The 19,926-nt window shown below is 40.6% G+C and overlaps 1 protein-coding gene across 4 annotated transcripts in view; it reads left to right on the forward strand.

Annotated features, from left to right (window-relative positions):
• ABCC8 (ATP binding cassette subfamily C member 8) overlaps positions 1 to 19,926 on the forward strand; it is a 158,031-nt gene that overhangs the window by 66,633 nt on the left and 71,472 nt on the right. For 3 of the 4 annotated variants that reach the window (XR_012787627.1, XM_075567706.1, XM_075567707.1), the window contains exons 9-14: positions 2,084 to 2,218; positions 4,704 to 4,866; positions 12,250 to 12,290; positions 15,079 to 15,224; positions 19,257 to 19,362; positions 19,528 to 19,638. Coding sequence is in view for 3 of the 4 variants with exons in the window: in XM_075567706.1 (XP_075423821.1) it covers positions 2,084 to 2,218; positions 4,704 to 4,866; positions 12,250 to 12,290; positions 15,079 to 15,224; positions 19,257 to 19,362; positions 19,528 to 19,638 (702 nt within the window). In the remaining variant the exon portion in view is untranslated. The remainder of the gene's footprint in view (positions 1 to 2,083; positions 2,219 to 4,703; positions 4,867 to 12,249; positions 12,291 to 15,078; positions 15,225 to 19,256; positions 19,363 to 19,527; positions 19,639 to 19,926) is intronic. The other variant, XM_075567708.1, reaches the window with a different exon arrangement.

The following is a 19,926-nucleotide window of genomic DNA, read 5'->3' on the forward strand; positions in this document are numbered from 1 at the left end:
AGAGCCTACAAGAGGCTGAGCAAGAGGCTGTAATGCCACGGTTTAAATGTCATTGGAAATATGTCAAGGCAAGGGTTATGTTCAGAAGGACATAACTACCGAAAGAGCCACGGAAATGGTGCACGGTCTGCATTAGAATGGGGAAGACAGGAGGACCGCACCATGTACAGTGTGGAATAAAGGAGAAAGAAGGGAAACACTTACATACATCAGGTATATTAAGAAGACGCGGAAGGGAAACCTTGCTGCAGTAAGAGGTAATTACCTAAAAGGAATCAGATATTGCCTGAGGTTTTACAGAAGGTTAGGAAATTGGACAGATTTGGTTAGTGAAGTGATCCACTATTGCCAGCAGAGAAGTTGAAATGTGATAGCAGTCGGTTCGGTTTGAAAAAATGATGACACGTAAAGGCCTCATCCAGGGTGAGAGCGCGTTCGCGCGCAATCAAAACAATAAAACTCAATGATAGCGTCCATACTGCGCACGTGCATGTGAGCGTGGGGAGGCGTGATGCGTGCAGAGACAATTTTTTTTTGTCTTTGTCGCACTTACCTGGTCACGTGCACTGTTCAGCCAATGAAGCTGAACCTCTCACGTGATGTCACGGGCACGCCTCCCCACGCACGCAACTAGCTAGCCGGGAATCACCCGGGCAACATGAGCGCCTGATTTCACAGCACTCAAGCGCCAGCGCGCGCGGTTTCACCCGTGACGAGGCTTTAAGAAGAGGAAGCAGTAACCTAAAACTAGCATACGATGACAATTAGCCAAGACATGCCCTACTGGAAACTGTCCCCGTGTTCTGTATTGGGATTGTATCATTCATTTATTCATTCAGTATTTCTAATTATTTTATCTAAAGGGCACATATTTTTGTGAGCATTTTCTGTCTTAATTTAAAAGTAATAAGGAGAGACGGTGGTTATGGTTGTAGTCTTGGTTCAATTACTGCCTTTTAATTTGTTATCGTATGCCATATTTACATTACAATACTTCACCGTTTTTGGTGTTCTATGTTGATGCTTTACAAGCAAATTATAGTATTGTGACAGGTTCTCCAATTTAGGAAGGCGGACAATCTTGTTGAAAAGAAATGGCTCAAACAATATACATTAATGCATTAAACCATAAGGATACTGTATGTGAAAACAGAGTGCGTAGCACCCATAGGCAATGAGGTTATTTCTCTGCAGATGTCAATCATTACCAGTCATACTTGATAACTGCAAAGTTACAGAACAGGGAACCCATTTAAAAAGTCCTATACAAAAATATAAATTGCAAAAAAATAATTAAAAGGGAACCCACCTGCATAAATGTGAAATGCTACTCCTGGTTTTCGGATTCATGATTTATTCTCCTTTACCCCTAATGACCACTTGCCCATGCTATTCATGAGGTTGTCCAAGCTCACCAAGGACTTGTGAAAAGAAATGATCTATTCAAAGGACCCTAAACAACCTCCTTTATTTATGCAGTAGTGTTAACAAATGAATTGTTATGGAGACGTTTATATGAATGTGCAACTGTGTTTATAACGGGATTTATGAATATATCATGGGGTAAATGGAATACACAGTGGTAGACCACTTCATGATTGGTCTAAGGACATATATTTCATCTGACTTATATTGTCACAGACTACCTATAGTGTATTATCTCCTCATTCCCTCCTACTGACTCTGTACGTTCTCCCTACCAATTAGATTGAAAGCTCCTCGGAGCAGGGACTCCTCTTCCTTAATGTTACTTCTATGTCTGAAGCACTTCTTCCCATGACCTGTTATTTATATTATTTGTTATTTATATGATTACCACATGTATTACTACTGTGAAGCGCTATGTACATTAATGCGCTATATAAATAAAGACATACAACACAATTCCAAAATGTTCCATTGCATACACTTTAACAGCTGATAGTACTCAATAATTACCACTGATCTTTTAGCAATAAGCAGAGACTTCACACATCAGGTATGAAACTGCACAGAGTACTACATCTTTATTTCTTTATGTCCGCGTGCTATGCATATATTACGGTCACAGTATGTCTTATTTTATTTCTTTTTCTCTTGTTAGATTATCGTCGGAGTTCTTCTCCTGTACTCCATTCTTGGAATCAGCGCCTTAATTGGTGCCGTGGTCATCATAGTACTTGCACCCGTTCAGTACTTTGTGGCTACAAAACTTTCACAAGCCCAGAGGAGCACATTAGTAAGTAGAATCAGGTCCACATGATCGTATTGATATCATAGGACACAGGATACTCCATCACTTCCGAGGTTCCCAAATGTAACATGGTTTGGGAGTGACCTGTTATACCACCCCCAGGCATTTATAGGGCTTTGAGATGTCGGCTCTGGATTACATTAGGTACTTGCCAAGTCAGTTCTTGGTGTCAGATGTGCGCAGCATTCTAACAACCGTCCAGCTTTACCCGTGACTACCAGGAATCAGAGATGAGTGTCAGAGTCTCTCAGGCTCTCTTTTGGGAAGTAAACTGAACCCGTAGTCAATAATTTACCTGTTGAAAGTATCATGCATAAACCGAATATTGCTAGCTTCGTTGATGGGTATGATATTGCCATCAGCAATTATTCTCAGAATTGCATGTATTTTATTTTTGCCCGAGCAAATTTACCTATATCTACTGGTTTATTTCCTCTTAATACTGTACAGGCATACCCCGCATTAACGTACGCAATGGGACCGGAGCATGTATGTAAAGCGAAAATGTACTTAAAGTGAAGCACTACCTTTTCCCCACTTTTCGATGCATGTACTGTACTGCAATCGTTATATACGTGCTTAACTGATGTAAATAATGCATTTGTAACAGGCTCTATAGTCTCCCTGCTTGCGCACAGCTTCGGTACAGGTATTGCTGTTCAGGACGTGATGACAGGCACATGCGTGAGCTGCCGTTTGCCTATTGGGCGATATGTACTTACTCGCGAGTGTACTTAAAGTGAGTGTACTTAAAGCGGGGTATGCCTGTATATATTTTACAACGTTATCTGAACAAGTTACAGTAGTAGAAGAAGTTATTACTCAGGTTGATGCAATGCACCTTTCAAAACAATAGTAACCTGTGTGTTATCTCGCTAACATATGCAATATTTGCAGGGAGTAATAACATTTGGTACATCTGTATGCTAAGAAACGTGTTCATAAGGCTAATGACATGTCTCCAGGCCAGTAGGCTATTTATGTTAGATTCCCAATACCCCATACAGTAAGATTGTAATTTTTGGGCAGATTATTTCAGTAAAAAAAAAAAAAAGAAAGCACAGGGACACACAATAGTGTAAAACCTTTTCACTTCTAAAAAGAACAATATAAAAAACAGTAATGCCCTTACAGGAAAAAAGATCTTGAAAGCATGTAATCACCTGCTCAAGGCCCGGATGGGTAGTGTAGTTGTTCCATAGGTGGTTCCTGCGTGCGTCCATAGCTGCTGATGTAAGCAGGGGAAGGTGACGCCAGTTGTGATGAACTCCAACAGACCTCCAACACATGCAGGATGGCTGTGCGTCTCTCGCTAAAAAAGGGGATAACCCCGTAAGCGAGGAGGTGGGAGGGATGAATAGGGAAGTTCACAGTGAGGAGACACCCGTTCATGCATCACCTTCCCCTGCTTACATCAGCAGCAACAACGGACGCACGCAGGAACCACCTGTGGAATAACTACACTACCCACCCGGGCCTTAAACCGGTGATTATATGCTTTATAGATCTTTTTTCCTGTAAGGGCATTACTGTTTTTTATATTGTTCTTTTTATAAGTCTAGCCCTGGTAAGAAATGGGGCTATAGTTCTATCCTCCTCCTGGTATAATCCCTGGTAAGAGCAGGTTGCCAGGAGTTATCATGGGTTTCCCCCACTTCAAGCACTTGCCCTGAGTGGTGGAGGTAGGTCACCTGACCGTGTGTCAAAGCAAGAGACACAGGGGCGGTGCCTGCTGAGATCATAAAAGAGCAGTGCACATCCTATTTAGTGTGTGTGTTCTGTCAGTCTGACAGTAGTGATAGTGAGTTGGGAGGAGAGGAGTGATCAGCTCATGAGTAGAGCTGATTTAGCTGTAGTTAGTGAGGTGGACCAAATACCTCTCACCCTGCGTAGGGGGTGAGGGAAGAGCTAACCCCACTCTGGATGCCTTTGGTCCAGAGTGGTGGCAGGGAATATCACAAGGGAGAACAGTTAGTGGACTGTGCATCAACTGTACCTGTCGGCTGCTGCTGCTGCCCAAGAGAATAAAGAGACTGCTGATTTTAAAGATAATCCTTGTGAGACTGGAATCTCTCATCCCTGTGGGAAACTCTGTGGTAAGGATTCCACCCCGCATTCCTGGGGCTTACTGTAGATGGAGGCGCTGCACCATTGAACCAGAATGAAGGCATCCACCCCAGTAACCTGTTCCTGTTATCCCCCATGTCATCTCGGGAGGCTCAGGCCCTCCTGTTGCCAGCAAGTATGCACCACACAGAGACACCTAGCCAGACCCCAGAACACCTTAGGGGACCCGATCTGCGATTAAGGGGGGGAAGATGGGCTAGATAAGTAAAAGGTTTTACACTATTGTGTGTCTCTGCTCTTTTCAGATTATTTCAGTGGGTGTTCTTCTTTTCTGTTGAAGGATTTACAAATGATCAATTGATAATAGCAAAATAATGATGTCAAATGTTCTTAACCATCACAGGAATATTCAAATGAGCGATTGAAGAAGACGAATGAAATGCTTCGAGGCATTAAGCTGCTTAAATTGTATGCATGGGAACACATTTTCCATAGCAGTGTTGAAGAAACCAGGCAAAAAGAAATGACCAGTCTAAAAGCATTTGCTTTGTACACATCCATATCAAGTAAGTTATTTGATTATCTCTCAGTATTAGAGATGAATGGCCCAATACCCTGCACTCCATTAATATTGGTTGTCCCTGTCCTTATTTGGTGGGTTGTTGACACAACTTGAGACTTGAAGTTAATGGTTTGTTCTCTGTGTAGACATGGTAGACACTACCCTGAGTTTGACCAAACTTTTTAATCCTTTTATTTTGCTTTTATTTGGGCAAAAAAGGGAAAAAATACCCGGCTCCTCCCACATCGAGCCCAGTGAGAATCGTTCCTCTTTTACTTGGCCAATCTGCCCCTACATCCCAGAAGTACCCACAGCTGCCCTACTGTATGTAAAATAGAAAGGAAAGGGGAACGCAAATTGATAAAAGTGAATGTTGGTGAATGAGGTTAGCCAGGAGGAAGTCAAGCTGACCAGAAGGATGTGCCTGGGACAGGAGGTGACCTTACCTCACGACAATTTAGTCTGCTCTTGTCTGTGATTCAGCTATTCCTGGGTTTTGTTTAACTGGTAAGCAGTTCTGTCAACTTTCAAGGTTCAATAATTGAGATTCGGTGGGCACTTTCAATCCAGTTTTGGTTTTATATTTGGTTTTGGAATGTAAGGTTCTGGTAGGCTCTGATTTTCCATCTCTACTAAAAACAAATGTCACTCAAGTGAAACTTCTTATCCTAAAATTCAGGGAGAGAAAGTAAGTGGGACTGATTCCAGGTCTAGAATATATATATATATATATATTTATATTTATATATACACACACACACATCAAAACCAGATATCACAATTTAGCATCCTTCTCTAAAGGGTCAATTAATCATGAATGAATGATGTTCCATTGTATTTTCAGTAGCTATACAGTACACACACCTTAGACTTTGTTTCCCCCATATCTTTTGAGTTAAACTGTTGTCGCTAAAAAGCTGCCATTTTTTTCGGAATTAATTTGTTTTGTTTTTTTTGCTTTCTGTCTCCAGTTCTTAACAACAATTTCAGTAGTTCACCCGATAAACACAGCTGTTTTATCTAATCCTATGAAAATATGCTTTATATGAGCAAATGCAATGGAATAGTATGACTAAACAACAAACAATGTGTGTGTATTATTCCTGGTGTATACTGCTCAATATTTATCTTTCAAATGCGTCAGTGACCATGATCATTAAATTCCATATAACCTTAATAAACTAGTTTAATCACCAAGGGCTCTCTGTATCATGAAGTACGTGTGCGCTGACGCTACGTTAAATATACTGATTAGTTGCTTCATAAAATCTAAAGTCTGCAGGTCATTAAATAAATCGGATTTATGCTAAGAAACACGATCTAATTATGATGTTATTGTGCATTATGCTATTTTTATTAATAATGCTGTTTCCTTTTCCTGATGAGGCACCCAAAAGTGAATGGTTTTGTACACTAGAACACATTGTATTCATGGAATTTTCTGTTTATATGCTAAAGAAACCAGCTCTATTAGTACAGTATCAATCGTTTAATTTGCTTTAGGAATACCCTGTGATGAAAACCATGAGAACCCCTATCACTGAGTTAACACAGCAGGTATTCAATTGTATCAATAGATAACAAAATCTATTTTGAGCACACAGAAATACCAGAAACTCCAGCAGGTATTGTATTAGCTAAGAACGCAAATCAAACTTCAACTGAAACCTATTTCTGATTCATTCTGTAACTTGACTGCCAGATGGTGGGAAAATATCCGATGCTCTGCTTGTTTTGCACGTTTATGGCTATTTGGCTCCCAGTGTTAGTTGATATATGCACTGTTGTATTAGTAAGCCTAGACATAGCTAAATATCAATAGCTAGACTTATCTTGTCTTGATTGTTTGATTCGAGAGAATATTAGTTCTATGTAGCTTATAAACAAGTGTAGGCTCATAGTCAGTGACTCACAGAAGGTTACAGATTACAGCTGTTACTCCTAGGAGGTCTGTTACCATTTGATAAGCCTGAACATGAATAGGGAGTCGTATCGCTAGGTTACCGAACCCAACATGGATCCATGTGATCTGAAAAAGAATCCATCCCTATAATTAGCCATTCATTTCCAATCATATTTTTGGTTCATTTCAAATTTCCCCCATTTCACACCAGCACAATTTATACACTAGCGAACACCCTCATCCTGGATATACAGTATGACATTATTCTCATTTTATTTTTAAGTTAGAACTTTGCACTTTAGTTTCATGCGCACATAACACTGATGACGCTATTACCGATTGGCTCGTGGCATGGAATTGTCCTGTATGTGATTCCTCCGCAGACGTACAGTACCATTGCAGTCATACACCGGGTGGAAAACAGATTCTTCCATTGTATATTGCTGCTTTTTTGTCTTTGATGCATATAGTCGGCAAGCCATCATTAGCACGTCTCAGTTTAATTATGTGTTATTTGACTGTGCATTTGAAACCAGGGAGAATGCTGATGGCACATACACCAATCGTTTTTGCTACGACTTGATGGCCAATTGATTGTAATTCTCAATCATGTATCAGGGACAGTGAATAAAAGTATAACATAGACCTGATATTGATTGCTTGTAAATGAAGGTGACTTGAGAGGATATATATGACATGGACATTTAGAAAAGGAAAGCTCCTCACTCACTGTACTGTATGTTTCAGGTAAAAAAATAACCCATCTCCACTGATTAGTTTTACCTATCCATAACTTATAGGAGAATGCAAAACCCAATAGTACGATATTGTGGAGTTGGAAGAATATGCATACAATTTTAAACGATGCTAAATATTTTATGATCATAGGCTGCTTCTTACACTGCAAGCAGACTACCCTTTAATATGTAAGATGGGAACATTTTATGGGTGGATTTAATAACCAGTCATCCAAACCACAAGATGCCTTTTAGCCTGGTCCAGCGACTTGCATTAAAATGAGCTGCCTCACTTGCTGGAGCTGGCAAAGCTACCGTGGGTATTTTTATAGTTAGGCAGTTAACTGCCCTTGTTGACTCAACAAGCCTTAGGCTTGTTTTCTAGTTCTTGTTGCAGCGCAAGCGTGGGCGCGACCGGCATTGTGCGTGCACGTGGCGGGTGTGCGTTTAGTTGCTAGAGTGCAACTGGTGATGCTCGCGGTTAGGGGGCGTGACTCTGATGTCACAGCGTTAGGCCACGCTGTGGTTGGCTCACGGTGTGGCAGCAGCGCGAAAATACAGTTATCTTGTGTCTTGTATTTTCTCTGGTCTGCCGCGCCACAGCTCATGGCCGTGCACGCGCGAACCAAGTATAACAACAACTGGCTAACACAGCCAATTAGAATTGGCGCGTGCACGCACGGACACGCATGCATGCACACTATATTACACGCCTTATTTGTCCATTAGTTGCTTGGTGTAGACACCGAGCAAAAACTCTAGCAGGAGACACTTACTGGGACACAGGAGGACTTGGTACTGACTCCAGTGATAGTGTGGCTGTTTGACTGATTCCCTGCTGTTCTCACAGTAGCTTGAAAGGGGGGGATTTTCCTGAGCCATCTATGACTGTGCTTCCTATAATTTATCAAATGTTTTACCAGGAAGTAATTCATTGAGAGTTACCTCTCGTTTTCAAGTATGGATGTTGGATTACTGGTTTAGGCCCCGTTAACACAGCGCACTTGGCGACGCTGCATGCGCGCGTCTGCGCGCCTTCGTTTGCTGGGCGATGTGTGATCATCCCCAGCAGATGGAATGATTCGACACAGGGTGGAATGCGGGGACCGGAGAGCGGGGAGCGGGGGTTGTGCAGCGGGGACGTTGTGCAGCGGAGACCGGAGACATGTCTGTGTCCCCGAAGCTGGTTTTATTTATTTATTTATTTCCCTCGTCCCCCCCGTCCTGTCCCCACTATCCACTGCCGTCCCCACAATTTCAGCAGCCAATCAATGTCAAACGTCTGGACATTGATTGGCTGGTGAAACTGACGTCGCGCTGCTGCAGCCGGTGATCACAGATTGAAAAGACTCCCGCGACTGCAGCAGCGCCGACGTCGCACTTTGCAGCCAATGGTAGTTTCAAGACTGAACACTACCATTGGCCGCCAGGGGTCGGTAACGAACGCGTGAGCGTGCGCACGTCGCAAAGTGCGGAGTGTAAACGGGGCCTTAATTTCTGCTTCTTGAAGTGGTGCAGCTGGAGTGTTGAGTGGGCCATGTGGTTGCTTTTGGCCACAATATGTGAAGATATCTTACAAATCATGCGCACGACTATTGCATTACACACAACATTATTCTTTACATGTATTGTGTGGCACAGATTGGTATTGCATTATATAAACGAGTCACACATTTGTGTGATACACGGACTACTAGTAAAGATAACATGAAGAGATATTTTGCTTTGCACCTTCAGTAGGTAGTCAGTCATTTCCTTGGATGCTTTACGAGTTGCAGCCAGTGGTGGCAAAGTATCTGTGGTGTCAGGAATCCTCATCACATTCTCCTCAGGGATTCTCCTCAGGGATGAGCATCTCTATTAGTTGTTCCACATGGTGGAGTTGCTGATGAGCTGCTGAACCTAAACCCCCCCGCCCCCCCCCCCATCTCTCCTGCGTGCGGTCACACAAAGACCATGTTTTCTTTGGTCTTCCCTTGGTAGTAATACATGATAATATAGAAAGCACACAAAAGCAGTAATTAAGACTTACTGGGCCTCTTGATCCATAGTGCACCATGTAGCATTTTTTGTATTCGTTGTGGTATTTGTTGTGTCATTGCCATGACTTTTTGGACCAGAAATAGCAATTTCTCATCTAAAACTGTAATTGTGTGCAATTTGGGGTTGCCCTTGAATCTTGATCCAAATGACGTCTGGCGGTTCTTTAGATGTTGCCATGGGCTGACCTTTAAAACTCTTTCAGTCACCCAATGCAGCAGAATGTGCGGCACAATGCTGTATCTGCTACTAAGTGCAATCTTATGACTTCTGGGTTGTTCTGCAGACAGTATGCCTTCCAGGTGACACCTACACAAGGTGAGGCTAGCAGGCTCCTTACAGCTAATTCCGTAAGACGCGGTATGGAATTCGTTAAACCCCTTACTGAACCTCGACCCCTAAATGTACAAAATGTCAAATGTACGTCTCTCCGGCATTGAAGAATATAACAATATACTGTAGGTTAAAGACCAAAGGAAGTTACCAGTATAATTTCATGATGGCATATATTTGGGGTTAGTTGTAAAGCTTTCAAACCCAGACACTGACATTGACAAGTGTTCCAATCATGTCAACAAGGTGTTTTATGGAGCAATAGAAAAATCCAGGGGTGCAATTTATATGAGCCTTGTGCTGTCATTTTACTATTGTTGTGTGCCCATTAAACTGCCAGCTCAGGGCTGGAGTAAAACTGTTCTCAGAATCTTGTCTCAGTTGTATTATTTATCAGAATGATGCAGAAGCTAAAGATTGTTATTATTCGTGCTGCAAGTCATTTTTAAAGTCTGTTTGTTATTGCTGTGCATTAATGGTAAAAATATATATCTTTTTTTTTTACTGCGGTGTTTATTAAAGGTTTAACGCTTAAATTCCACCACGATAAGTCTCATCTTATCGCATCAAAATGTGTGGGCAAAATGCAACACCAGGATCACTAATTAGCATGCCAATGAGTATGCATCGCATAATTACATATGCAGGAGCGTTCCACTTAATGACCGTAAATGAGCAAGCAAATGAAGAATTCAGGCCAAATTACTTTTTCACGTACTACTCGCTATAAACTCTGATACCTGGAGATATTGGGCTGCCGCCAATTGTTATCACCTTCCCCAGGCTGGCGTTTGCCCGGTTGTGCCTATGCACATGGCCACCATGGATATAACATACTGTAAGACTAGCCAACCTAGAGTGAATGATAAAATGACACTATATTAACAGTGTTGAATGTATTAATCATGTTCAACCCCTAACTAGTTTGCCATTTCGGCTTAACATTTGCACATTTGCATATTTATGGGATGCTTTTTGTGTTTTATTTGTAGGGTGCTTGTGCTGTGTGTTAACTCCTTAGGTGGCTGAAGGAATCCCTTTGTAATCCTATGGTAGCCTCTGACATCAGATGGGTTATATAATTTTCTACCATAGTTCGCCCGCATCTCTCCACACACACACACACACACACACACACACACACACACACACACACACACACACACACACACACACACACACTTGCATCACATCTCTCCTCCCTCACACACACACACACACACACACACACACACACACACACACACACACACACACTTGCATCACATCTCTCCTCCCACACACACACACACACACACACACACACACACACACACACACACACACACACACACACACACACACACACACACACACTTGCATCACATCTCTCCTCCCTCACACACACACACACACACACACACACTGCCGCTTTTTTGGTGTATGCAAATGAGACTGAATATTGCAACCACTTATGGTTCTGTGCATTCCCACGAAGGCAGTGATTATACTTCATTTACCAAGGTTCTTCCGTAAATACTATTTTGAACTGTGCAATGACATTTGTAAAGATAATCTATGATTACCTAGTCCAGCGGTGGCCATCTCCAGTCCTCAAGGGCCAACAACAGGTCGGGTATTGGGGATATCCCTGCTTTAGTACAGGTGGCTCAATCAGTGACGCAGTCATTATGGCTGAAGCAGGGATATCCGGAAAACCTGACCAGTAGGTGGCCCTTGAGGACTGGATTTGACCACCACTGACCTAGTCTGTGTGACTGTCAACAGTTTGCAATGGTTCCCTCATGATTGTTTATTGGAGTTCGCATGACCGTTCGTTCCGGTTTTGCCTGGACAGTCCAAGATTTTCATTAACCGTCCCGGCGCCCCGACAATTTTCTCAAAATCGTCCAAATGTCCCGGTTTTTAGCTTTTTTCCCTGGTTGGGCTCACTTAAAACTAATAAAAATGTAAAAATTGACACTGCATGTTTTTATGTGATCGATCATGTCAAAGAGTAAACATTTGAAATATCTTGGTAAACTCTAATGAAACGATTGATTAATATAAACCAAACCATTCATGTTACTCGAGTCGAGAGTTTGTGTTAGGTTAGGTGTTAAACGGCTAGGATTAGGAAACCAAAATAAAGCAATAATACAGTATACATGGGGACTCTAGTAGACAAATACCATTATAATATTTATTTTTAAGTTAAGGCCCTTTTTTTATATATAAATAATTTTTTCATGTATCCCAGTTTCTATTCTTGTAAATCTGGTCACCTTACTGTAGTTCTATCTGATATATATTATGTATTATGTGACCGTAAATGATATTCATTTGCTATATTATATCCAAAAGCTAACAGCTATGTTATGTTTTGTCTACACAGTTTTCATGAATGCAGCTATACCAATTGCAGCAGTGCTTATAGTAAGTGTTCTGTTTCAGTTAAACATGTACTTGGCTGCTTGTTAATACTTTGATACTGAATTACCTAAGAATTAGGAATCAGTCAGTCTATGCACATTTGATTAAATTGTGTTTACAACTAAGGGGCTTATTGAAAAAGCTGTGCACAGTACAAAAAGCATAGTGCATAGTACAAAAAGCATAGTGCATAGTACAAAAAGCATAGTGCATAGTACAAAAAGCATAGTGCATAGTACAAAAAGCATAGTGCATAGTACAAAAAGCATAGTGCATAGTACAAAAAGCATAGTGCATAGTACAAAAAGCATAGTGCATAGTACAAAAAGCATAGTGCATAGTACAAAAAGCATAGTGCATAGTACACTGCAAAGCAGCTTCAGTGGAGTAATTGTAGGGATATACTATATTGTTGCTGTGTAGTATGGGCGATAAAGAACCCTTAGACAATCCAAGTAGGTGATTTTACATTTTTTGTGAAAATTAATTTTTTACACAGGATTGAAGCAGGGGGTCTCCGTAGCTAAACCCCATTTATTTCAGCTACGGCTTATAGTGCCTTGTGACGGCGACGTGCCATCGCTCCAAAACAAATCAATTTACTCCGTCGTAAGTGCTTATAGTAAGCGCGAGGGAGCGACGTTGCGACCAAAAATTTGGAAGCCGGGTAAATTTGATTTTTTAGAGACAGTCGCCACATGTGACTGTCTCTAAACCAATCAGAAAGTGTTGCCCGCCCCATTCGTGACATCACTGGCCTTGTCGCCAGTGACGTCGCTTAAAACTGAAATATAACTTTCGCTAGTGGCAACAGCGACGGGTGACGTCATCGGTCGCATCGCCATCACTATAAGCGCAGCCTTAGCTTCTGGAGATACCTCCATGGGGGGTGTCAGTAGCCACTCTGCTTTGCTAGCAGGGTTCACAAAATGGCGGAGTTTCAAAGCTCCAGCGCCCAGTGGGCCAATGGGAAGCTGTGATGTCATCATGTTCCGGTTCCTTTTGGCCCGCATGACGCGGGAGCTTTAAACTTCGCCGAGATACCGGCACCCCCTTTGGAGGTCTGTACCTTGGCAAGCAGGGGGTACCCAGAGCTGAAATGAAGGGGTTCAGCTTCATAGACCCCCTGCTTCCATCCTGTGTTAAAAAAAAATAAAAAAGTGCATGATTTGCTCCTTTAAACGCGATTTCCACAGCACCGGCTGCGCGCGTTCCCCTTCTATTTGCATGACTTGCAGTAGGAGGTTTATTTTTTTCTTGAAGAGATGAAAATATAGGATAAAATAGTGCAACGTGTTGTAACGATGTATTACTACAATGTAACATCCCATACATGGGCTTGCATTTTACGTTTGACATATTTAATACGTTGGTAGTAGGATGTTATTAATTGCATTTTGGAAAAGAGAGACAGGCCATATCCATATTTTAGCAACTTTTTGCATCCAACATTATTCTTACACAAATCTTATTAATGTACAAATTATATTTCCAAATGTTTCAATTACGGTTCAGTTGAAGGAACCAGACCACATCCAATATTCAATTATATTGCATTACAATTTAGCAGAAGCGAGGTACACTCCCTACTCATCTGTTTTATTAAAGCTGCAGTTCGAGCAAAATCCTACATGTGTTTAAAAAAAAAAATCAGTTCTGTACTATGAGAAAATACTTGTAGCATTTAAAAAAAATGTTTTAAAAACATTTTTAATGTTTCTAATGTAGGAAGCATTTCCAAAGTGACAGTCCCCTTCCCCTTTCTGATAGGCTCTGGCTCTTGAGCCCCGCCCTCTCTCTAGCAGTGCACCAATTGTATCTAGTAACTGCCCAGTCAATATTCCAGGAACTACATTGCCCAGAGTGCTGTGCAAGAACTGACTTAAATAACCCTGAGCAAGCGATCGATTACAGGAGAACGGATCGATCTGCAGCTTAGCTAATCACTTGTCAGTGTGCAGATTGTATTGATGCACATATTGAATGGGGAATATATATATATATATATATATATATATATATATATATATATATATATATATATACAGTGGTCGACAAATCACCAAAAAATCTACTCGCCACACAAAAAAATCTACTCGCCACCTAGTACCAAACGTGTGCTGCTTGGGCCAATAGGAGCTCGCCACGATGTTAAATCCACTCGCCCAGGGCGAGCAAATGTATAGGTTTGTCAAACACTGTATATATATATATCAGAAACAATTAGTAGGGCTAGTGAGTGAATGGTAGTATTAAAATGTGCAAATTAATTCTGTATATGTGTAGTGTAAAAAAGGATTAAATAAGTGTAGCAAGTGAATAATGTGAGCATCAATTGATTATAGCATAGGGTCAGTCTGTATGGAATAGGCAAATCTTCTGTGTGGTCAAGCCTGACCAAATGTAAACAGAAAACAGGAGAAAAAGAAGCGCCAGTTCCGTATGGTTGAAAAATAAATATGTGTAAATATTATTAAATGACCAGAGTAGTCAAATGTCTAGTAGTAAACTGGTGTGATTAAAAAGCAATAATATGTCTAGTACAAGCAGATAGCAGCAATTAGCAAGTAACATATGGAAGGGGATGTGGAGCAAGCAAGCAAGATATCATATCAATTAATACTTTAGAACATAGTTTGTGACCGACACTTTGAGGGTTTTTGTTATCTGAACATTACAAATAGTTGCACTATGATTTGTTTTAGGTTTTTATATCTTTTACTGAACTAATACACGCATGTTGTGTTTTAAGGGCCTTCTGAAAAAATTAACTCTGTTTTGTTTCATGAAGACGTTTGTGGTCCATGTGCACTTGTTCAATCAGAAGGACTTCTCTCCAGCGGTGGCCTTCGCTTCACTTTCTCTTTTTCACATCCTTGTGACTCCCTTATTTCTGTTGTCCAGTGTGGTTAGATCCACCGTCAAAGCTCTAGTCAGGTAAGACATTACTCCTTACACCGGGTCAGATAAACCTACTGCTTAACGATATGGAGATACCTTCATGGAACCAATTACTATTTTTTGGTCTACTTATTCCAAATAATACTCAGGGTGTATCACAGTTATTAATAATACTCAGGGTGTATCACAGTTATTAATAATACTTTGTTTGAAGATGTTTTGATAATGGCTGGCGCCAGCCGCGGTGCAGCGATCATGATTTCCCCCGTGCCCGAGCATTATTGCTGTAGGGAGTCCGATCCAAAAGCATGAACGCCCGCAGCACAATCTCCGGAAGCCGAGGAGTTAGACTTTTTCAGCCCGGAGATAATAAGTCATGCTACATCTGTATATGAATTAAAAGCTCAATCACAATTCACTATGGTCATCCTTAATCATTATTTTTCATTTTAATCTGAAATAAAAAGGTTAATTACGCTCTTGTATAAAAACGTAGTAATTGACACAACCATCCTTGGTAGCTATTTTTAATAGTAGATGGTATATTGTTGCACTGCAAAAGAACTGATATACAGGCATACCCCGCATTAGCATACGCAATGGGACCGGAGCATGTATGTAAAGCGAAAATGTACTTAAAGTGAAGCACTACCTTTTTTCCACGTATCGAGGCATGTACTGTACGGCAATCGTCATATACGTGCTTAACTGATGTAAATAACGCATTTGTAACAGACTCTATAGTCTCCCCGCTTGTTAACAGCTTCGGTACAGGTAGGGAGCCGGTATTGCTGTTCAGGACGTGCTGACAGACGCATGCGTGAGCTGCTGTTTACCTATTGGGCGATATGTACTTACTCGCGAGTGTACTTAAAGTGAGTGTCCTTAAACCGGGGTATGCCTGTACTGAGTAGTATAATGTAATGGTATGGAGCCAGTAACAGCTTATGCGCACCAACCACAATGGCTGTAGACTTTGGTAAACTTGTGTGAAGTCCTTTACGGAGCAGCATGAAAATACAACTAGACCAAAGTGCTATATATCATTTAGGATAGAGTATTTAGCTTTGACCATTTTAAAACATAAAGCAAGCGACTTCATGGATAATGACCAACAGAATCCAGAGAAAAAACATATATTGCTAGGAATTCATTCAAGTTAAGTTAGGTAGTCCTATATACACAACTCTTTGCATATGGCAGAGGGTTTGGTATTGACCCTTCTGGTTGATGCTGAGACCTATTAAATCATAGGAACTCTATTTCAGTGTACGGGTTTGTGATGCCATTTACTGGGAATTCTCTAGTCAATCAGAGCTGAATAAGTAAAATTGCAAGAATTTTCAATGGCACCTTTGATTGATCGTTAACATTGCAATCCCATTGTTATCTTGGTGAAATTGTAAAAGAAATCACACAATTATCACTAAAGAGTTCAGACTTTTAGTTTTGAACACGCAACCCAGCTATGATCAGTATCTAAACAGTGACTCTTTCCAGACGTTGCTTCTATAATTCACTGCCTGACATATCCAGACATTTCCGTACTTAAAACCTTTGTAGTTAAACAACTAGTAGAGAAGCCAGTTAAATCTCCAGCTTCAATCATTCTCCAAATGACTCCCCTGCTTATTATTATTAATGTTTAAGGATATAATTACATTTTGTAACTCCCGTTTCATGCAGTCCATGCCTGGGATCCATGATACATCGGACGATTAGTCAGGCATTACTGCATGAAAAAAGCTTGTGAAGTGATTAATGAACTAATTGTTTTAGAACATAGTACAGATGTTCATGATCCCAACAGCAATTAATAGTTGTTTAGTAATACAGTATATTAGTTATGTACAGTAGTGGAACTAAGTATTTTTGCGCCCACGGCAAGTTCCACCAATGGCGCTCCCCCAATTTATAGAACCAAGAAACCACTGCATTGCACACTGCAGGTCACCTCCCCTACTCTCACACATACACCCTCATAATAACCCTCTATTTCTCTCTCCTTCCTCCCTGGTCCCCTTCCACCTCTCCTCCAACACACTCACCCTCTCCCCCCTCTATCCTTCTTGACCTGTTTCTCCCTCTTCCCCATAATCTCACCCTCTCTCCTTTACTCTTTTCCTAGTTTCTCCATCTCCCTCCCCATCCTATCTTCCCTCCTATTCCTCCTCCCATCCATCTTCTCTCCACCCATCCATCTTCTCTCCCACCAATCCATCCTCTCTCCCCATCCCTCCCATCCATCCTCTATCCTCCATCTCCCCTCCACCCCCCTCATCCATCCTGTTTCCTCTCCATCTCATCCTCCCTTTTCTCGAACCCTGCTGTGATGGGGGTGTATAAAGAAAGCGCAAAGTGATCAGCCTTTTTGGAGAACTGTTGAAACCAGCAGTTTCTAAAACAGTGGTTCTCAAGACTTGAAGGATTTTTTCGATTAACAATGAACATTCTATTACTCTTTTATGTCTGAAACGCTTATTCCCATTATGTGTTGTTATTATTATTTGTTATTTATATTATGTCACACGTATTACTGCTGTGAAGAGCTACTGTATGTACATGAACGGTGCTATATAAATAAAGATATACATACATACATATATATTCTGCAACTGAAGCCCACTTATATGTACAAAACCATTATTTATTTCTAAAATCTGGTGTGGAATGGTGGTTCCTGTGGGGAGGTTTGCATACTACTCTTTTAGAGTAAAGCTAGCATAGTACCAACATTATCCTGTCCTAATAAATCTCAATCCTCTCATCCAAATATGACCCAGCTATTGTCTTACCATTGGGATCTTATAGACTCATGTTTGGCTCATCTGCATGCTGAATAACACTGAAGAATTGACTCCGTTATTAATTTACATAGAATTAGGAGAGGTACCGCAGATATCACTTAGATGTTATTTTCTTGATAAACCACACTTTCTTTCTTTTTTTTTTATTACTGGCAGCATTCTGTACAAGACGTTTAATGACAAAGGATTCATAGGTGGAGAAGAAGAAACACAGGAATTTTTTTGGTAGATTTTAGTTTCATTTTACAAAACATATAGATTTATCTTTTAACACTGAATCATCAGGCAAAACGTTGCTGTAATATAATATCACATTACTTAACTAAACGTATTCTTGGTTGGATAAACACGGTTTGATCTCTCGGTCATTTGTAATCAAAAGTATTATGTCTGCAACATTATCATTTTGATTGCATTTCTGAATTAATATAATCTCATTTCCTGAGAAGCATATTAACTGTAGATGAGCTGTAATTTTTTGGGGACTAACTCTTGAAAACAATCACTTTACCAGCATACACAAATGTGCAAAACATCTGTAACGTGTTATTCATTGTGATACATTCTATTAAGTGTTCAGTGATCACTATTGATTTTGTAGTAGGTAGAAGCTTGTGATTTGCCACAAGTGAGTGAAAAAATAGATATTTGCAATATTGTAGCAAAATAGGGCTTAAATATTGAGCAGTATAAAACAATAAGAAATAGAGGAACATCAAGAGAGTCAGTACATTTCATTTATAGAGATTAAAGATATTTAGGACCAATCATGTTGTGTTGACAGTGGGCAAATGGGTCACCTTTTATCACAGTAAATGTATGTTGATAACTATATTTGTATGTAGGTCTATCTTTATACAGTATTGCTCCATTTATGTACATAGAGCTTCACAGCATTGATACATGTGACAATAATAATAATAATAATAATAATAATATATAACACCTATTGAGATTAAGCGCTTGAGACATAAAAGTAACATTAGGAAAAAGGAGCCAGTGCCCCGAAGAGCTTACAATCTAAGTATTTGTTTTAATGTTGATGTTTTGCCGTTATACAATAGTCGAGTAGATTTTGGGCGACACTCTTCTGCATTGACCATTCTAGTATGTTGAATATCCTATGCTCTGTGCTTCCAAACTGAATAGAAATCCCCCCCTGTTTTTGTATTTATAACCATACTAGCAATTAATAATACCTAATCCAAGTTCTTTACACTGTTGACTTCAACTCAATTATACTGTCATTTTCTTTTCCTAGTGTTCAGAAACTCAATGAATTTTTCTCAAGTGAAGAAATAGGGGACGAGCCCGATCAATGCTTACTATCCGTTAAGCCAGGAACCCAAAGCAAATACCAAGCAGTTGTAAGTAACATATTGGGATCCTATTGCTCAGTTGCTGTGATTCACTGTACATTCTACCACTTGCCGATGCATGCTGCTTATACTGTATGTCTGTCCCTGTATTTAAACACACCCCACTGTGCCATGTCTGTTCACTTGTGTTTCTGTTTTCCTGCTCCCGCACAGCCCCTCAAAGTTGTAAACCGTAAGAGGCCCATCAGAGAAGACTGGAACAATTTCAACTGTCAGCAGAGAAGAGCAAATAACATCACAGAAGGAAATGATTTGTGTATAAAGGTGAAATGAAGGTCACTTTTCAACTAATCCTCAACACGTCCTTCACTCGCACTGTCTGATCATGTCTGACCCATAGTATGCAGGATATCTCGCACTGTCTGATCATGTCTGACCCATAGTATGCAGGATATCTCGCACTGTCTGATCATGTCTGACCCATAGTATGCAGGATATCTCGCACTGTCTGATCATGTCTGACCCATAGTATGCAGGATATCTCGCACTGTCTGATCATGTCTGACCCATAGTATGCAGGATATCTCGCACTGTCTGATCATGTCTGACCCA

Source organism: Ascaphus truei, chromosome 12, assembly GCF_040206685.1.
Source record: "Ascaphus truei isolate aAscTru1 chromosome 12, aAscTru1.hap1, whole genome shotgun sequence".
Taxonomy (NCBI): domain Eukaryota; kingdom Metazoa; phylum Chordata; class Amphibia; order Anura; family Ascaphidae; genus Ascaphus; species Ascaphus truei.